General features: G+C 36.6%; 2 protein-coding genes across 3 annotated transcripts; one reads left to right on the top strand and one right to left on the bottom strand.

Annotated features, from left to right (window-relative positions):
• Positions 1–103: 103 nt before the first annotated feature.
• isg20l2 (interferon stimulated exonuclease gene 20-like 2) lies at positions 104–4,939 on the bottom strand. Of its 2 annotated transcripts, XM_032558713.1 has the most exons (5): positions 4,832–4,939; positions 3,625–3,692; positions 2,874–3,512; positions 2,278–2,478; positions 104–1,733 (listed from the first exon to the last, which is right to left on the bottom strand). In XM_032558713.1, exons 3-5 carry the CDS (start codon positions 3,450–3,452, stop codon positions 1,629–1,631), a joined length of 885 nt encoding a protein of 294 aa, XP_032414604.1. In that variant the 5' UTR covers positions 3,453–3,512; positions 3,625–3,692; positions 4,832–4,939; the 3' UTR covers positions 104–1,628. The 2 variants fall into 2 exon arrangements, with proteins under 2 accessions (XP_032414604.1, XP_032414603.1); XM_032558712.1 differs by having other exon boundaries at positions 2,874–3,692.
• A 256-nt stretch (positions 4,940–5,195) lies between these two features.
• Positions 5,196–13,027, top strand: mettl25b (methyltransferase like 25B). Its single transcript, XM_032558711.1, has 8 exons — positions 5,196–5,543; positions 5,654–5,772; positions 7,337–7,553; positions 7,640–7,702; positions 7,906–8,043; positions 10,176–10,939; positions 12,211–12,395; positions 12,488–13,027. The coding sequence occupies exons 1-8, from the start codon at positions 5,403–5,405 to the stop codon at positions 12,595–12,597; spliced, it is 1,737 nt and encodes a 578-aa protein (XP_032414602.1). The 5' UTR covers positions 5,196–5,402; the 3' UTR covers positions 12,598–13,027.
• The last annotated feature ends 4,225 nt before the right edge of the window (positions 13,028–17,252 follow it).

Genomic DNA, 17,252 nt, shown 5'->3' with positions numbered 1-17,252 from the left:
TATAGCATTACACAGTGAGAGAAGAAATGCTTTCATGTGTTTCCAGCTCTTAATATTACAGGTAATCACTTAATCTCCTTCCACTTCGAAAGACAAAACAGTCTTTAAAAACAGAGTAAAAGAATTTTATTAACAAAAGTATATATTTTTCCATTCAAACCTCAAATGGAAAGACAAGAACAGTTCTGCATAAATATTATTCAATGAAGTTTATCCCACCACAAAGAAAAACCTTTATTTGTTTTAAAAGCACTCCCTGAGGTAATAAAAACAAACTAGTGATTCCATTTGCCCTTAAAATGAGAACAAAACAAATAAACAATATAACAAAGAAAATTATTATATTTCTTTTCCATAACATTATTTACAAGCAAAAGTAGGTGAATTATTTTTGGGAAATGGTAAAAGACAATGTAACAATTGAGATACATCTGCCTTAAACGCAACAACCTGTGCAACATAAGCTATTACAAAACATAAAGATGAAAAAAACAATTTTGGATTACCATGTTAAAGTTCAGCTCTTTAAAAGTTAGTCTACTGTTGAATCATCATTGAATAGTGAGAACAGAGGTAAGTCTGTTCTTTCGATTCTGTTTTAACTCTATTTCACAGCTGTTAATACATATCGCCATCGTATGAGATGATTTTTCCGACTTTAAACCGATATTAAGCAGGAAATAAAAAAAGATGTAGGATAAAAAAGATAAAAGGCAAATTAAAAGTCAACAGATATAAAATGAAATACAGTGAAGGCAGTTATCCTCGAGCACAATGGGGCACAAGAGTGATGTCAGAGAATTGTTTATTGCCCCAAGAACTGGGGAGCAGCCATGAAGAAAAAAGGAGGCTAACAAGAGGCCCCCAGCAACAGTAAAGGAGTTGTATGCAGGACAACTTCTGTACTCTTAACATGCCTCGACTATGTGGTGTTGTCCCAGAAAACCAAAATGTTTAAACTTCTTAGACAAAATTCCAAAGTTTCATACCACCAGTGGAGTATGACAGTAGCACCAATATGCTTTCAAACTTCTGAATTATAGAACATGGCATCAATCTTCTTTGTTTTTAGGACCATACATATGGAGTTGATGTGATCCTTTTCATCACAAAATGTGATGAAAAGGATATTTCTGACCTAAAAGTGGAAGGAAAACCATTTAAACTCAGTTTCACCCTGAGAAAGAATGTTACAGCTACTCACAGTAAGTCGGTTATCTGCTCACATCCATGAAAAGTTCTGTGATAAGAATGTAAAAATTGTGGCTGCTCCTTTGCTGTAAAACTATATTTGAAACTACTCTTCCAGGTAGTTCATGAACATTTAAACATGCGCATGATTAATACGTGTGAAAAAATATATTACAAAAATATCTAATTAACTTACTAATATCTAACACTGGGCCTGTGTGCACAAAATAGCTACAAATGTTTTAACACTTGTAAAAATGCCACTACTAAACATGTTTTATCTTTTAGTTACACAACAGCTTTAACCAATAAAGCTAACAAGAACTGTACCTTATTTTTTTTTCATGGATGACTTGAATTTCACTGTAAAACATCTTTAAATTTAAAGGTGATTGAGCTGAGTTTATTTTGCACTTTCAAATATAGAAGTACGTGGGTCAAGATGTGGAGGCGAGAGTCCTCTCCCATTCCTCTTCTACCACCTTGTAAAGCTCCATGGTAGCTTTAGCATCTTCCACAGAAGAGTGGCCCTTTCTTCCAGTCTGAGGACAAAAGAGACAGCTTTGATTAAAAAATATTTTAACCTTCTGACAGCTTTAAACTCAAGGTTACAAAGATAATAATGAATGTAAGAAGCTTGTTACAGCATTAAGATCATTACATATTATCACTAAATAATCTAAAATCTGGGAGAGGATTAACCAGATTATTCTCATGACATATGAACATCACCTGACATCCCGACGTGTTTTAGGCAAAAGAAAAAGCTAAACATGAACAAATAGGGGTTTTAATTAAATAATTGCATACATATGCAAAGACTATATTATTATTAACACTGGAAAAAATACATTTCAAAAAAGAAAAACAACAATCCCAAAAATATATTTAGCATTTCTTGTAAGATAATTCATAATTCGCATCACAATCATTTATTTTGTCTGAAAAGATAAATACTAAACTCCCAAGCACAACCCTTTTTTAGAGCTAAAATGGGTGAGGAGGTGAATGGACAAAAGACAACTTGATGTGGGCTTAACTTAAATCAAAGAACCAATTACTACAAATCAACATAACTTCACAAACCTGGATATCACGGTTGAAGATGGCTTTGGTGAGTCTCTTCAGTGAGGCGCATTCTTTCTCCCCAAAACCAGCCTTCAGGTTGAGAAGAGGGATTTTCGACGTGTCCCTCGTCAAGGCAGCAGGATGCGTGTAACTGAGGGCCTTGAAGTCGTTATGTACGGCGTGGCCGATAACAATCTTGCCCATGAGCAGTCTTAGGATCTACAGAGTCACAGCACATTTATGTCATTCTGCAAAATATATCCATGCAATTCAGTAGGAAAAATTTAATCTAAATTCAGAATGTGTATTTTAATGTTTCAGTTTTCAAAGTTTTGAAATTTGGCAACATTCTCTATTACATATACTGTAAGTCACTTTGCTGTTGGGTTTCTTAACCTGGCGTTAGTACTTTTGACACTTTGTGTACAATCACTGTGTAAAGAAATAGACAGGATCTGGTCTACTTCTGAATTATTACCTAGGTAAACATAAAGGAACTTCTCTATGAAATGATAACGACATGCAAGTATAAATACTGAGTGCCAAAATCATAGTGAGAACAAGAAAAAACAAACAACTTGGCGTTATTGTGCTACAAATGATTTTTGCATCACCTCCTTCCTGGCCTGTGCAAATGGTATGGCTTTGAAGAGATCTCTGGGACGAATACCGCTCCATCTTGTGCGGAAGTCTGTTACGTACATGGAGGGCTTGATGAACTTGTCGTAGATCACATCCCCGTCGTAAGAGACGATGCTACAGCGAGCCAGCTGACTGATGCTGCCTTTGGGTCCTGCGCCCACCATCTCACAGTCAATGGCGAGGTACTTTGTGGGGTTCCCTGCGGGGGTAGAGAGCTTATGAGCGCTGGATTTTGAGGCGCTGGACAACGTTGCTGTTGTTTTGGTGTTGACCGGTTGGTTTGGCTTTGTATGGCTATTTTCATTTGTCACAGTGAAAGTAGCTGATAGAGGGTTAAAAGAGGAGGTTGAAGGCCCAGAGCTATGGTCAACGCTAGGGTCAACGCCACTGGAAGACGGGTTAGATTGAGGTGAACTTTGGCGTTTTGTTGTCATGGAAGATGATGCAGGTCTGGTGAAAGGTCCATTCTGTTTTGAAGCCTTATTGTGTTCATGGTTTCTCCTTTGATGAGAGTTATCTTTTAAACACCCTTTCCCCTTCAGGTATTTCATTTTTTTTAAAAACTGCTTCTTCTTCCTGTTGCTCTTCTGCTTCTTTGTGGGAATAATTCCCTGTGGGGTATCAACAGAGGGGGAAACATGGATCATAGTATCAGACATGTTCAAATCTTAAATTCTCTACTCGTTGTACAACGAATAGATCCAAGATTTTGCTAATGCTCACGGCCTCAAAAAGTCTCTTTTCTTTGAAGTCCAAATTGCATCAGATGAAAACAGTTTAAATGCACCACCCTGTAAGACAAAAATACATTATCAAACAATGTCTTGGCATAGTCCTCTGAAAATGCCAAAGAACAGGTTTAAAGGGGGATTCCAAGAAACTGAACACTAACCAGGAAAATAACATTACAATTACTCAGCTGCCTTTTCCATCGTTACATGCCAACAAAAAGAATTGACCACGATTTATTTATTAAATGACTACACTTTTTTTAAAGCCCCTTAATGAGAATCGCCAACATCTGTAGATGCACACTGTCAGTAAGCTGGTTGAAAAAAGATTTCTAAACTTTTCCCTTTGTCTTGTTGGGTTACAAAAAAGGCAAATTTGTTTGAATTATTTTTTGATGTAAAACTCAGAGGGTGACGCCGTAGAAATGAAAGAAGTATAATCTATCCTGCTCAAATCAGATAATACTTTTTCAAAACTACAGTTTTGAAATTAGCAGCCAGTTAATTAACTAGATAAAGCTTTTTATACTATTGTAATTTAAAGATCAGAGCTGTCAGAGGGTATACTATTCTGCCCACTAAGCAATGTTACTAATTGCTTATTCTCTGTATTTTAGAATAAGATATTTTTTTTCTTGAGAGTAGAGATTCAGATATTATTGGAAATATATAAGTCATTACAATGATAATAAATATTGTTTTTCAGTTTTTACACCAAAACTATACAACACAGTTTTTAAAAATGGTTTATGTGTATATACAGTGAAATCTTATTATATTAATTACAAATCACAACAGAACAGCATAAACCAACCACCAGCTCTGTCTCTGGACTCACTAGCAGAACGCACTGGGCATAATAAATACAGAGCTGTTGAATTCACGTTTATATATATTCTATAGAAGAGGAGCACAGAATTTAAATTCATGTTGCTCTTTAAACTGTTTTACAAGTAAACAAAACAAAATGACATCCTTGATACAAGTAAATTTTGACACAAAAAAAATGTTAAACAAGCCTATAAAATAATACAACGCTACTCTACGTTGTTAAAGCTTCGTTAATAACGTTTTATCACGGCTAACGTTAGCTCACAAAGGCTAACAGTAATTATAACTAATGAAAATAAAGATAACCGAACGTAAAAAAAACATGTTTCAGTTTGTTTCTAGTTTTTTATGATTTGACCAATACATACCCTAAAAGGAGACTTAGAAACATAGCGATAAAGACATGTTAAAACATCAGCAGCCAGCCCGGACCACACGAGGATTCCTACTCCGTGACAACGACTGATCAACATCCGGGGCGTGCTGCCTTCAAGTTAGTAAAACAATGTCCGCGTACCACTTGTGCCTCAACTTCCCCATTACTGGAAAGATTGAAGTATTTAAGACATTAAGGAAATAATAAAAAGAAAACAATAATTAAGGTGTGATTTTCGTAATATTTTTTTAAACTACAGGTATCAATGAGGAACTGGTTGATTACATGTATGCAATGACTGCATGGCAAAACAGCTTGTAAATCAGTGAAGCCAGAAATTACGAGGAGCTCATGAACGCATCGCCAATATACGCTGGAAAGTTCAGCAACAGTATCTAGCTAATTTTTAAAATCAGTCAGTATTTCTTGTATTAAACGATATCTTGTGCCGTTTCTATAGCTAGATCTGAAGACGAATTGCTAGTCTTCCTGGTATTTAAAGTAGTTTTAATTTAAACTGCTTTGAGACGCTAACGCATGTTAGCATTAGCTTACGGAGACTCATGTCAGAACAGCTGTCAGTGTCAGCAGCACAAGATGCGGAGTTCAGAGCCAGCTTCACTGCACAACAACAAAGAGACCTGGCGAGGAGACTCACCACTTTTCTGTCTCAGTACAGTCATTTGACCGACTCTTTTATTATTGTGTGTATATATGTATTTAAACATAGCAGTCGAACACAATATTGCACATTCATCACTTTGTTTTCATTGAGGAAAGAATCCCAGTTGTTAACTGATTGATTGATTCGCAGGAGTTCTTCACTGAAAATCTGTGGCAGACATTACCCAGCACCTGGCAGGCTGTGCTGCAGGATATTTCATATCCACAAACTGCAGAACTACTGCTGGATGATTCTCATGAAGACAGGAGGTACTGATCATAATGTTGCATTTTTAGAAAGGCTCAACCTGTGGTGTTCAATATATAAAAATTGTAGTCTTAGTAATAGTCTTCTCAGTACTTGCATGATCTAAAAAAATAATTTAAAAAAATTGCAGAAACTATAGACTCTTGTTCAGAGCTGACAAGACTCCCCTGTAGCTTTCCTATAAAGGTTATTGATTGTTCTACATAACATAAAGGCTTGAAATATTTAACTCCATGTTTAATGAATGTATACAAAAATTTCACTTTCTGACATGAGTGACAAAATATTGAACTTTTTAGGCTGTTTTAATTTGAGCTGTACATATCATAAAATAAACCCTGATATTTTTCCAAATAGAATAAACATAATCATTTATAAACATGTATTTGTAAAGTCCAGCCCAAACATTGCAAAGTTGTCTCTTGAAATAGAAAATACTTTTTTTTTTTAGATTACAGGCAATATTCAGTCTTGAGAAAACCCACACATGATGTCAAATACATGTTCCAACCTCTCAATGTGAGAAAAACAGAAAGTACAGTCAACACTTCCCAAATTATATTAACTTGTGGGTAAAACTAACAAAATTTTTTATTTCATCTCATTCATTTTATGGGGGAATGGCATAGAAATATAACAATCCAAATTCTTAGACTATATTCTTTTACTACCTGTTACAACCCCCCCTCACAAGACCAATAAGGGTAAAGTCTGGCACTGGGTGTAACACAAAAAGAAGGTAACTTAAACAGTTGGTGTCAGTACCAAAAATATAGTTTAATTTACAGTTCAAGTAAAATGTCACTCACAGTAGACAACAAGCACAGGGAAACTTTAAACTTCAGGGTCTCCAAGGCCAAAACAACAAACATAACAGCCCACTCTTAATTGTAAAATAGAAACACTTTCTAGAAGAGAACTGAAAAAGAAAGTACAATACCTGAACTCCCTGACTAACCAAAAAACAGGAAAAAACAGTTAAACAAAATGGCAGAGAACCCCTACCAGCTTCCACTGTGAAGAGAAACAAAACTTTAGTTATACACTTGATGCTTCACAAGAATGCTCACAGCAAAACCATCCAAAGGCTCCACAAACAATCAGCGCACTGACAAGATCACATCAGATCAAGGCCCAAGGAAAAAGGGATCTGACATCTCGGGTTGAAGCTCTTTATGGGGTGGCTGACGAGCTCCAACACATTGCACCTGTGGCAGCCAGGTAAAGCTGAAACACAAAGGAAGAGCTCTCTCATGAAGAGAGCCCCTAGAGGTCAGTGACCGTAACACTACCAAATGTTTATTAGTCTAAACTATTGCCTTTTCGATAGTTTGATACTCTGATAAATTTGGTTGGTTTGATAAATCTTGTAGTCTGTGATCAGTCAGCATTTGTTATGTGGGTGATACTCAGTCTTTTATTCATGAGGCAAGTTTGACTTTAACTCAACTATATTTTCATGTTTTTATGTTTTAAACACTTGTTTTTTGTGAAAGTGGCAACTAAAACGCAGCATTCAGACATAAAGTTTGAGGTAAATAACAAGTAAAGACTTTGTGATTCCAGATATCCTTCGGTGTGGCCCCTGTCCCTCCTGGCTTTCCGTGCCACTGCTCATGCCCTGGCATTTCCCAGAGAGTGCAGGCCTGACCGAGGCAAGGTGGCTGCGTCGGTGAAGCCTGATGAGTTCCTGGAAAACCAGAGTCAGAGTTCTTTACTGGGCCACATTTTCAGGAAGCATGTCAAACCCAAGAAACAGCATGAGATCCGAAAGCTTGGCATGGTACAGGGATTTCTGTTGACTGTAGCTTTACAACACGTTGCAGTTTCTATCTGAGATGTTGTTGGGTTTTCCTTCTTTCTTCACAGCTTGTTAAACAACTGTGTGACCACACAGGCTGCAGGAGAGTGGTGGATGTGGGATCTGGCCAGGTATGATTAGCGCGCATTGACTGTCTTTTGGCTGCATTTTAATGTTTTCTATAAAATTCTGCAGTCTTTATTTTTGCACCAGTATAGGGACTAGCTTTAACATGAAGCTTTTGCATTTCTCTCTTTTATGAAACACAGAAAGTTTAGTTGGGATACAAATTATCGCAAATTGAACTCTGTGTATTTTCCAACATTTAATAAAGGGTCACCTCACCCGTTTCCTGTCCTTTGGGCTTGGACTGTCTGTGACTGCTATTGAGGCTGATCACACCTTGGCTGCTATGGCTTCCAGGTACGATGGGGAGTTACTGTGGGCCCTGGAGAAAGAAAAACGGAAAAAGGTTGGTATTTTGCCATACATATACAGTCCAATTAAAAAAAAAGTGAATATATGTTCTGATAAGGCTTGTTTGTCAGATTAAAAGTACCTTTTGCAAAAATTACCTTTAAGCATCTCATTTTTATTCTGCTCACAAAGTTTAATATTTAATATTGATTCTAGGACAGTTATTTGGTAGTAAACAAGATTAAGTTCAAGCATTTTATGGTACTACTTAAAATGTCAGTCTCCTATTGTTATATTTATAATGTTTACCTATGTGTATTTTCATTGTCCCACTTACCTTAACTTGCTGCTGTGACACCTGAATTCCCCCACTGTGGGGGGAAGGATATTTCTTCTCTATTCTTCTGTTCAACTGAACTTGCAGTTGCTGTTTCTGGCCACTTGGGGGAGGCAAGCTTTATTTTAAAACATCGACATGTTCCAGCCCATAGGTCAGGGGTGTCCAAACTTTTTGTCAGATGGACCGAAATTGTCAAGTCAAATGAACTTGAAGGCCAAAAAAATTCTTCTTATCTACACAAAGATAAACTAAGCATGCCAAACTTTAATTTAATAAATAAAATAGTAATGTTTCTTGTTGTAAAGGCATGTGTGAACTGTTATAGATCCAAAACTTAAAAAGAATTTTGCAGGTTTGCCTTATAAAAGAAATGTTGCAAATTTTATAGGTATCAATTAGAAAACTGGAACAAAAATGAGTCAATTTGGGGCCAATAAATCAAAATTCAAAAAATTGAAAAAAAATTCAAAATCAAAAAGTTTGTCTCTTTCTTTTGAACCACGAAAGAAAGTGATCATTCAGAAAGTCCATATACTTTGCTGAGGTCATTTTCACACCTTCAGGGACTCTGAAGGGGCCGACCAGCTCTCTCTCTCCCCCCATGATTTCGGCCCAAAAATGACTCCACCATCTCCTTGCTGATGTCACAGCCGTGTTGGGATGTGGTGGCCATCCACCACCAATCCACTACTGCGTCCATCTGGACCATCCAGGGTTTCACAGCAGTCATCAGTGAACAAGTCTGTTTGAAAATGAATCTTCATGTACAGTTGGGCCCACTGCAACCATTTCTGCTTGTGAGCTCTGGTTAGGGGTGGCTGAATAGTAGGTTCATGCACCGCAAGCCTCTGGAGGATTCTCCAGAGGCACCAGCAGCTTCAAATAACTGTTTGCTGCTTTGTAAGGGCCTTTTAACAGCTGCTCTCTTAATCCGATGAATTTGTCTAACAGAAACCTTCCTCATTCTGCCTTTATCTGCACAAACCATCTTTGTTCTGAATCAGCCACAAATCTCTTCACAGTACAATAACGCTTCAGTTTTTGTTAAATATCTAATGTTTTCATATCTTGTCATACGGCACTACACTATCTGATGATTTTTGTCAGCAGAGAGATCCTTTCTCTTTCACATATTGCTTGAAACCTGTGGCCTGCTTAATAATGTGGAACATCCTTCTTAAGTAGATTTCCTTTAATTGAGTTCACCAGACAAACTAATCAACCAGCTCTTTGAAATTAATTATAGTGATTCAAAGAGCCCTGACACACAATAACACCTATAAATTTAATAGCACAACAAAAAATTTAATCTTTATGACACTTAAATCCAATTTGCATAATAATTTGGAACACTGTGTATTTTATCTATTTGCTCTAATTTAAAATAAAAAGTCTTCATCTACATCAAACACCTCAAATTGGTGTCATTCTTATGCTGAAGTCAGGGGCTTCACTTTGGACGCTCCTGATATAAGGCACTTGCTAATGTAATTAATGAAATAGGATTTTTATGTGGTCATTGTAAAAGTTAGTCCTGTTTGGAAATATTTCTCTCTATATTTCAACTATATACATGAGATAATTTTCTATGATTTCCTAAAGTTCTAAACATTTAAATGTTTAGATAGATAGATAGATAGATAGATAGATAGATAGATAGATAGATAGATAGATAGATAGATAGATAGATAGATAGATAGATAGATAGATAGATAGATAGATAGATAGATAGATAGATAGATAGATAGATAGATAGATAGATAGATAGATAGATAGATAGATAGATAGATAGATAGATAGATAGATAGATATTGCATTAAACGGACTAATAAAAATCTTTGTCTCAGAGTTGCTCCTTTCAACTTCCTGAAGCGCACTCCATTCCCCGGCACATGGCTGGTTGGGTCAACCCCAGGGCATCATGGGAAGGTTTTATCAAGCAGCTGAAAGATGCGCATCATGTCATTGAAGTATCCCAAGCTGCATCTGCACCCATGAAAAAGAGACGTTCAGATCTAAGTCAGACATCACATCCTGAAGGTCCTTCATACGATTCAAACAGTGGGGGTGAACAGATGTTTTTTGAGGGAAGCTGCTGCTCAGACATCCAGGCTGCCTCTGAAGCCAGTATAAACCCAGAGGAAAGCCGAAAGCAGGACTATCCGGACTTTGTCTTGACTGGTCTGCATGCATGTGGAGACCTCAGCGCCACTCTCCTCCGCCACTTTGTCTGCTGCCCTCAAGTTCGGGGCATCACCTCTGTGGCGTGTTGCTACATGAAGATCACTACCAAAGAAAATCCCACCCCTCCAGGACTGATCTCACCTCCCACTCCACCCACACCTAGCACCGAGTCATTTCACTTTGAGTTTGGCTACCCAATGAGCTGCTGGGTGAAAGAGTTGCCTGGGCACCAGCTCTCCTACAAAGCACGAGAGGGGGCATGTCATGCTGTGGAGGACTATGTGCGGCGGCTTGGGGAGGAGAGCGAGCAGCTCAGGACACATTGTTACCGAGCGATACTGGAGACGTTCATCAGAGACATGAGACCGGATCTCCGCAGGGCAGGAATCCAGACCATAAAGAAAGCCCACTTGTTGCCTTTTACTGAGTGAGTGAACGCTGCAGCCTCCAATCAGATAAAGGTTTCATTTGTTGCAGATTCATTGTTAAATTTTAATGATACAGTAGAATACATTTCCTTAAATGTCTTATTCATCAGTAAAAACAATACTAATTGTCATTCCACAGCCTGAAGAGCATTATCAGTCTTTAATTTAAATGAAGAAAATTAGTTAATATTTTTGCAAGTTATTTATTATACAGTGCAATTTATAAATACAAGTAGCACCAAGTCATAACTATGTTAAACTGACAGCACATTGCAAATAGAAATGTAAGAAAATCGTTGGGACTAGAGATGCAGCGACAAATCTTCTGGTGATTGTAATCGACGAATATTTCAACTGATCAGCCAGGTGTCAAACTCCAGTCCTGAAGGGCCACTGCCCTGCAACTTTTAGATGTAACTTTGCTGTACCACACCTGAACAGAATAATTAGGTCATTAGCAAGGCTCCTTCATAAGAAGGAGGTAATTAAGCCATTTCATTCCAGCGTTTTGTACCTGTGGCACATCTAAAAACTGCAGGACACCAGGCCTTGAGGACTGGAGTTTGACACCCCTGATAGACTGTTGGCCTGTTATTCAAAACTCCCAAAATTTATTTATTTTTTTCTCAATCAGTAAACACACCAAAAGTAACCAAGACATGTTGCAATAACTTTTAACACCCTCCACTGTGGATCCTGTAACTGAGTGATGTAGACTGCTTGTTAGCTATTTTTAGTATCAGTGAGGTGAAATGTCTTCCTTATTTCCACTCTTGGAGGCATATCCAATCAGCTCCAAGGAAAATAAATGGCACTCCTGGATTGACTGCTTTGCAAATGCTGCCCAATAGCCTGTTAAGTAGCAATGCACCCATGTGTTTCAGCTTTCCAAGCAGAATTTTCTTTCAAATATCTTCTAAGTATCTTCTAATCTAAATAATTGGAGTTAAGTTATACAGAAGAATCTATGAATACCGACCCACGAATAGATGGGGGTCAACCGGAACAGTAAAACTCTGTTTTACGCTCGCCCTGCTCTTTCACACAGACACAGTGCTTCTGTTCCTAATGTAAATAATTAATGACTGGTCAATGGCAGGAAGACCAGATAAATATGTAGATTTCTGTTCTCATATCTTTTTAGGTACTAGTTCTTACAGAGGAATTAGAAGTTTTTGTCCTGACATGTTTGTAGACAAATTGAGTTGTTGAATTTTGAAAGCGTTTCCTAGTTTATGACCTGTTTATTGACTTAAATTGTTTCTGGTAGATATGCCCGACTGGGCCTGCCTCGGGTCGGCCTTCCTGCTGATTTACCCCTGGACCAGGAGCGGGTGGAGGCCATGTTGAAACAACAGAACAAGGTGGTGGTGTACTTCACTTTGAGCCTGTTGCTAGCTCCTGTGGTGGAGACCTTAGTGCTGCTTGATAGGATGATCTATCTGGAGGAAAATGGTGAGCTGCTAGATAGTCTGGAAGGACTATTTCTCTTATAGTTTTGTGTAACTGAACCCCCTGACTGAATATAACATTTATTATCTCTACAGGTGTGGACAGTCAACTTATTCCTCTCTTTAATCCAAACTTTTCTCCAAGAAACTTTGTCCTTGTTGCTGTGAAGCCATCCAGATGGTGCAAACAAACAGAATCCATCTAATTGTTTCATGAATTGTTGTTTGTAGCAATATCAAGTCAGGAAGATAAGGAATTGTTTCAGGAGATGGATTGAGAGTCTTGTATTCATTAGGGATTGCAGTAAACTTCATATGGGACATATTCATGTGTGCCATATGAAGTTTAGAACAACAAGTTGATATACTGTAGATTGTTGTGTAAAGCTCTCTAAGCAAAACTAGTAAGGGAGAGCAGTTTGTTATTTAAATGAAGTCTTTCTACCATTTAGTGAAGATGTGTTTGACATGTGGTCTTCCAAAGTTTTTCTCAGGGTTTGGTTTCAGTTTACAGAAATGATTGTTGTGACATCACTTGTTTTGTTTTCAGGGTTTTTTTCATGAATGCTTTCTTTGTTTCTGCTTTGTGTCTTAACCTGAGAGCAGAAATAAAACTTTGCTTTAAGTGGAACCAGACGAACCTTGTTTTATGTGTCTCATTAATCTTGTTTACAGAGTGTAGATTTCACAACTTTATGCTGAAAGGTTTGTGTGGAGCAGTTTTCTTAAATGCCAGGCAAATGTGCAGCTGCATTTCAAGAACTTTAAGCAAAGCAAATAATAAATAAAAAATCCAATTTTCTGAGAAGAAATGTGTGGATTCTTATGGACTTAATCACCATTCCGAGAATAATTAATTTATTTCCATCTTGTAGGTTTTTGATTTCACTCTTTTAAAGATGAGTCAGCATGTCATCATAGTAACAAAGAATGAGACTCATTTTCTCAGTTGAAGGCATTAATGTTGATTAAGAGCAGCTGCAACTTATATGTGGTGTGTGCAATGTACTGTATGTCCTCTGGCTTTCACAAAATTCATTCTAGTAAATTACATAAAGTCTTAGGAAACAGACTTTACAACCATTCTTAAAAATCTGAATGTGATTTATGGTGCAAATTAGATTTTCTTTTTCTTTTTTATTCTGTTTTCTATTTTTTATTTTAGTTAGGAACAGTGCATATTAATGAATACATAAAAACAGTATTTTTAAGTATGCTAAATGGTCTATCCCATATTTTCTATCACGGCAGATTGATAATAAAATACACGTGAGATGCTAGAAGTGTGACAAAAGTCCCTCTAAAAGACACACAAGAGATGTAAAACAATAAAACACAAAGGGAAATACAGCTGACACAGAGCATGACCGGATACGTAATTTATTTCGGAGAACTTTTAAGAAGCCACACATTTCTGGCATTTTTTTCTTGTAAAATAAAAGCACAATATCTAAACACCTTGCATTCTTAACAAAGGGTTTCAACACTTTGTGGACTACTGGAAACCACAGTATGTTATCTATCTGAACTGTTTCACATCTTACATGCACATCTGCCATGGAAAGAAAAAAAAACAGCTTTTAGTTCATCTTTGCTGCCTCTTCACTGAGTGCAAGCACATGTGCAGAAATTGCTTACTGCCCGTAGCAGATTAAAATAATCTTCTTCCAACGAAGCTTAGACACAAAGTTTCCATTTAATTTCCTGCAACCCATTTGGAAAGATATTTGCTTCACAATTACATAATAAATTGATTATGTGAAATTTGCAGAATTGAAAAAAGCTGTGGAAAATACCAGGTTTTATTTGGACTGAAGTTAAAAAAAGGTTCAAATCTTGAACCAAATATGTGTTGTTGTTTTTTTGTTTTTTTTCATTCACACCTTTTCAGTTATGGTTTATCAAGATAATAGAGGAAATTAAGCACATGTGTCCCAGACTTAGTCACTCTAAAAAACATTATGAATGCGGAGCAGCAGAAAATGTATTAAAAAGCACAGAATGATAGACACTTTAATAGCTAGACTTTTCGTTTAGAGTATGTTTGGTTCAGCAGTGTATAAACTCTTTGCAATGAAGGCACAAATCAAGTTAAAGGCGCTCACGGGCCACAAAAATACATTTTTGAAAGTAATGGAAAAATACATTTCAATGGACAGTTTTTATTTTTATCTACCAAACAACTTACTGAACATGTGTGATTTTGCATCTAAGTAGTACTTTTTCTTAGAAAAGGATTTGTAAATCATGTTGACCCAACAAGTAAAAGCTATTGCATGCAATGTCCTTATTAAAAGAAAGGCAGCTAATTTCCACTTCTTGTGAGCCCTGTTCTTATTGCATATTGCAAACAGAACATTTAATACACCTTTGGTGTATTAAAAAAAAAAGAAGGTTAATAAAACTGTCAATACTTTCTGTTGTACTATTGCATTTTCATGAAGGTTTAATTTGTCTGTAGAAATCTCAAAGTGTTAGTCTGCATCAACTGCCTGTGCTTGAAGGACGGAGTTGCTCTGTTCTTGAATTGTGGGCGGAGGCCAAACAAAATCTTTCAGAAGACCGCAAATGGCCTTAGACCACATTGTGGACCCCCTTGTTTTAAGTACTTGCTCCTTGGCGACACTAAGGCATTTAGTGGTATGTGCATGTGCGCATTTCCTCAGAGCTTTGTCGTCAAACATAATTTCCAGTTTTCTGTAATTGTTTGATTCATTCATTCACCAGTAAATATTTTGGGGTCTTTTGCAATCTGTAAATCTGCCTTCTTTCATCAAGTAACTCCACCACCCAACCATCTTCTCACAGGCACATCTTGTTTAACAAAGAACTGAATTTATGATCAGACAAGAGGGATTCACATAAAATGATACAATTTGTTTACTTACTTGGACTACAAACAGTTGGCAATCTCTCTGTTGCTTTGTCAATGTTCCGCCTTGAATTTTGATTTATTGTGCCAACTTTCTGCAACCCATTTTTACCCCACAGCTCTCACACACAACAAAAGGTTTAATCACAACCAACTGTTGCCTGCTGACATCTGGACGCTCTGAACTTAAAGCTAAGCATACACAAAAAAGGAGCCTCTGAGCTATAATAACATACATAGAAAAGTTTGTGAAACAATTTTAAATCTAGTTTTTAAAACTGTTGTTTAACAGATGTATATTTGAATAATTTAGGAATCAGTAATTAGAACGTACAGTTATAAATTCATAATGCTTTTCCCTTTCTTCTTAAATAACACATAAAACCACATACTTACAAAAAGAGATCAATCACACATATTAGTTTAGTGAGAAACACCTAAAGCTTTTCTTGGTTTCAGTTGAGAGAGTTTTTGGAAATTTTAAAGACACAACAATTCTTCCTGTTGCGTAAGAGGTGGGCACCAACAAACCACAACTGCAATTTAATGTCTTGAATACTGAAAGCTTTTATAGTCCTCATTCCAATAAAACAAATGAAAACAATTATATGTATTCCATAAAAGTAACTTATGTAAGAGTGAAATTGATATAAAAAGTCTACACAGCCTTGTTAAAAATGCTTTCATGACCTAAAACAGAGAAATTATTTCAAAACTTTCTGCCTTTATTTGCAATTGTTTGTTAAAAATATACAATTCTCTTCAAGAGAATCAGGGAAAAAAATAAAAACTTCAAGAACCTGCAAAAGTGTCAACAATCTTAAATGAATACTTTGTTGAATAACCTTCTGAATTAATCTCAGGCTTTTTTGAACCCTGGTTAGGCCCGAACTTTAATAATGTAGTGCAGCCATTGTTTTAGTGACTTTGATGTATGATTGGACTCACAGTAACGTGCAAAATAGAATATGTCTTCATCATCAACCTTGGGGCTCAAACCTGAAGGTTTAGGCTTGAATCTGGTAAAATCATGTCAATGATTTCATTCTATTTTACAAAAAGTTTTCCACCTTCTGAAAAATGCAGCTCCATAGCATGATGGCGCCACCACTGTATGTTAGTGTAGGTGTATGGTGTTCTTCTGGTGATACTGGTGTACTTGACCATTTGGCCTAAAGTTAGAACATAACTCATTCTTCCATTAGGTTTTGAGAAATTTTTCCAGGCCATAGTGTTTTCTTATGAATAAAAGGCTTCTGTCATTTTGCCCTACTTCATACTCCAAAATGGAAAATAGTCTAGACTGTTTTTTTTATTAGTTGAATAATATGACATATATCACATTAAAGGTAGAAGAAAGTAATTTTTTTATCCATTTCAAAAACCTGGCATTTTAACATGACTGTGTAAATGTTTCATGCACATTCTGAACTGAGAAGTCTTGGTACTCTAAATGGTAAAAGGACTTTATGTGGAGACAACCAGTTTTCACTTCTGCATCTCTCATACTTACTTAACTATAACCACATGACAAAGATGTGCTTAGCTTCAAAACACATTCTCCAAACATTGCATTTTCATCATTAACATTCTATATTATTCAGGCCTTCTGATTTTATTTTATTAATAATGATTAAAGGGTCTTTGAGAGAAAGAAGACTACATTTGGTTTCCATTAGTTAAAACTGCCCCCCATCTCATGTACACAATGCTCTTGCTGCTCCTGAGCAAAAAGTTAATTTTCATAACACCAAAGCTTCCTTATTTTTCTGCTGAAATACTGATTTATGGAACAAATGTTTTACCCCTTTCTTCATCCACAAAGCATATTATTGCAAGCAGATGTGCTACATGCCACAACTCTCTCGAGCATTTGGACTGAATATTTCAGAGGCCAGCATGACTGCTATTTTATTTTTTAGGATCATTTTGATGTGCATTATACTAGTGTCCCTAAATCATTGCTCATATTGTAAAAGAAAAAAAAAA

Source organism: Xiphophorus hellerii, chromosome 3, assembly GCF_003331165.1.
Source record: "Xiphophorus hellerii strain 12219 chromosome 3, Xiphophorus_hellerii-4.1, whole genome shotgun sequence".
Classification (NCBI taxonomy): domain Eukaryota; kingdom Metazoa; phylum Chordata; class Actinopteri; order Cyprinodontiformes; family Poeciliidae; genus Xiphophorus; species Xiphophorus hellerii.
Note: the sequence above shows the minus strand (reverse complement) of the source record. Positions and strands in the feature narration are given on the sequence as shown.

What these genes read in the sequence shown, in the direction of transcription:
- isg20l2 (XM_032558712.1), bottom strand. Translation starts at nt 3,560, where the DNA reads ATGTCTGATACTATGATCCATGTTTCCCCCTCTGTTGATACCCCACAG. An exon ending in TTGCACAGGCCAGGAAGGAG is followed by an intron (nt 2,479 to 2,873) that starts GTGATGCAAAAA and finishes GTGACTCTGTAG; the next exon opens with ATCCTAAGACTGCTCATGGG. An exon ending in TCTTCAACCGTGATATCCAG is followed by an intron (nt 1,734 to 2,277) that starts GTTTGTGAAGTT and finishes TTTTGTCCTCAG; the next exon opens with ACTGGAAGAAAGGGCCACTC.
- mettl25b (XM_032558711.1), top strand. Translation starts at nt 5,403, where the DNA reads ATGTCAGAACAGCTGTCAGTGTCAGCAGCACAAGATGCGGAGTTCAGA. An exon ending in CACTTGTTGCCTTTTACTGA is followed by an intron (nt 10,940 to 12,210) that starts GTGAGTGAACGC and finishes TGTTTCTGGTAG; the next exon opens with ATATGCCCGACTGGGCCTGC. An exon ending in GATCTATCTGGAGGAAAATG is followed by an intron (nt 12,396 to 12,487) that starts GTGAGCTGCTAG and finishes TTATCTCTACAG; the next exon opens with GTGTGGACAGTCAACTTATT.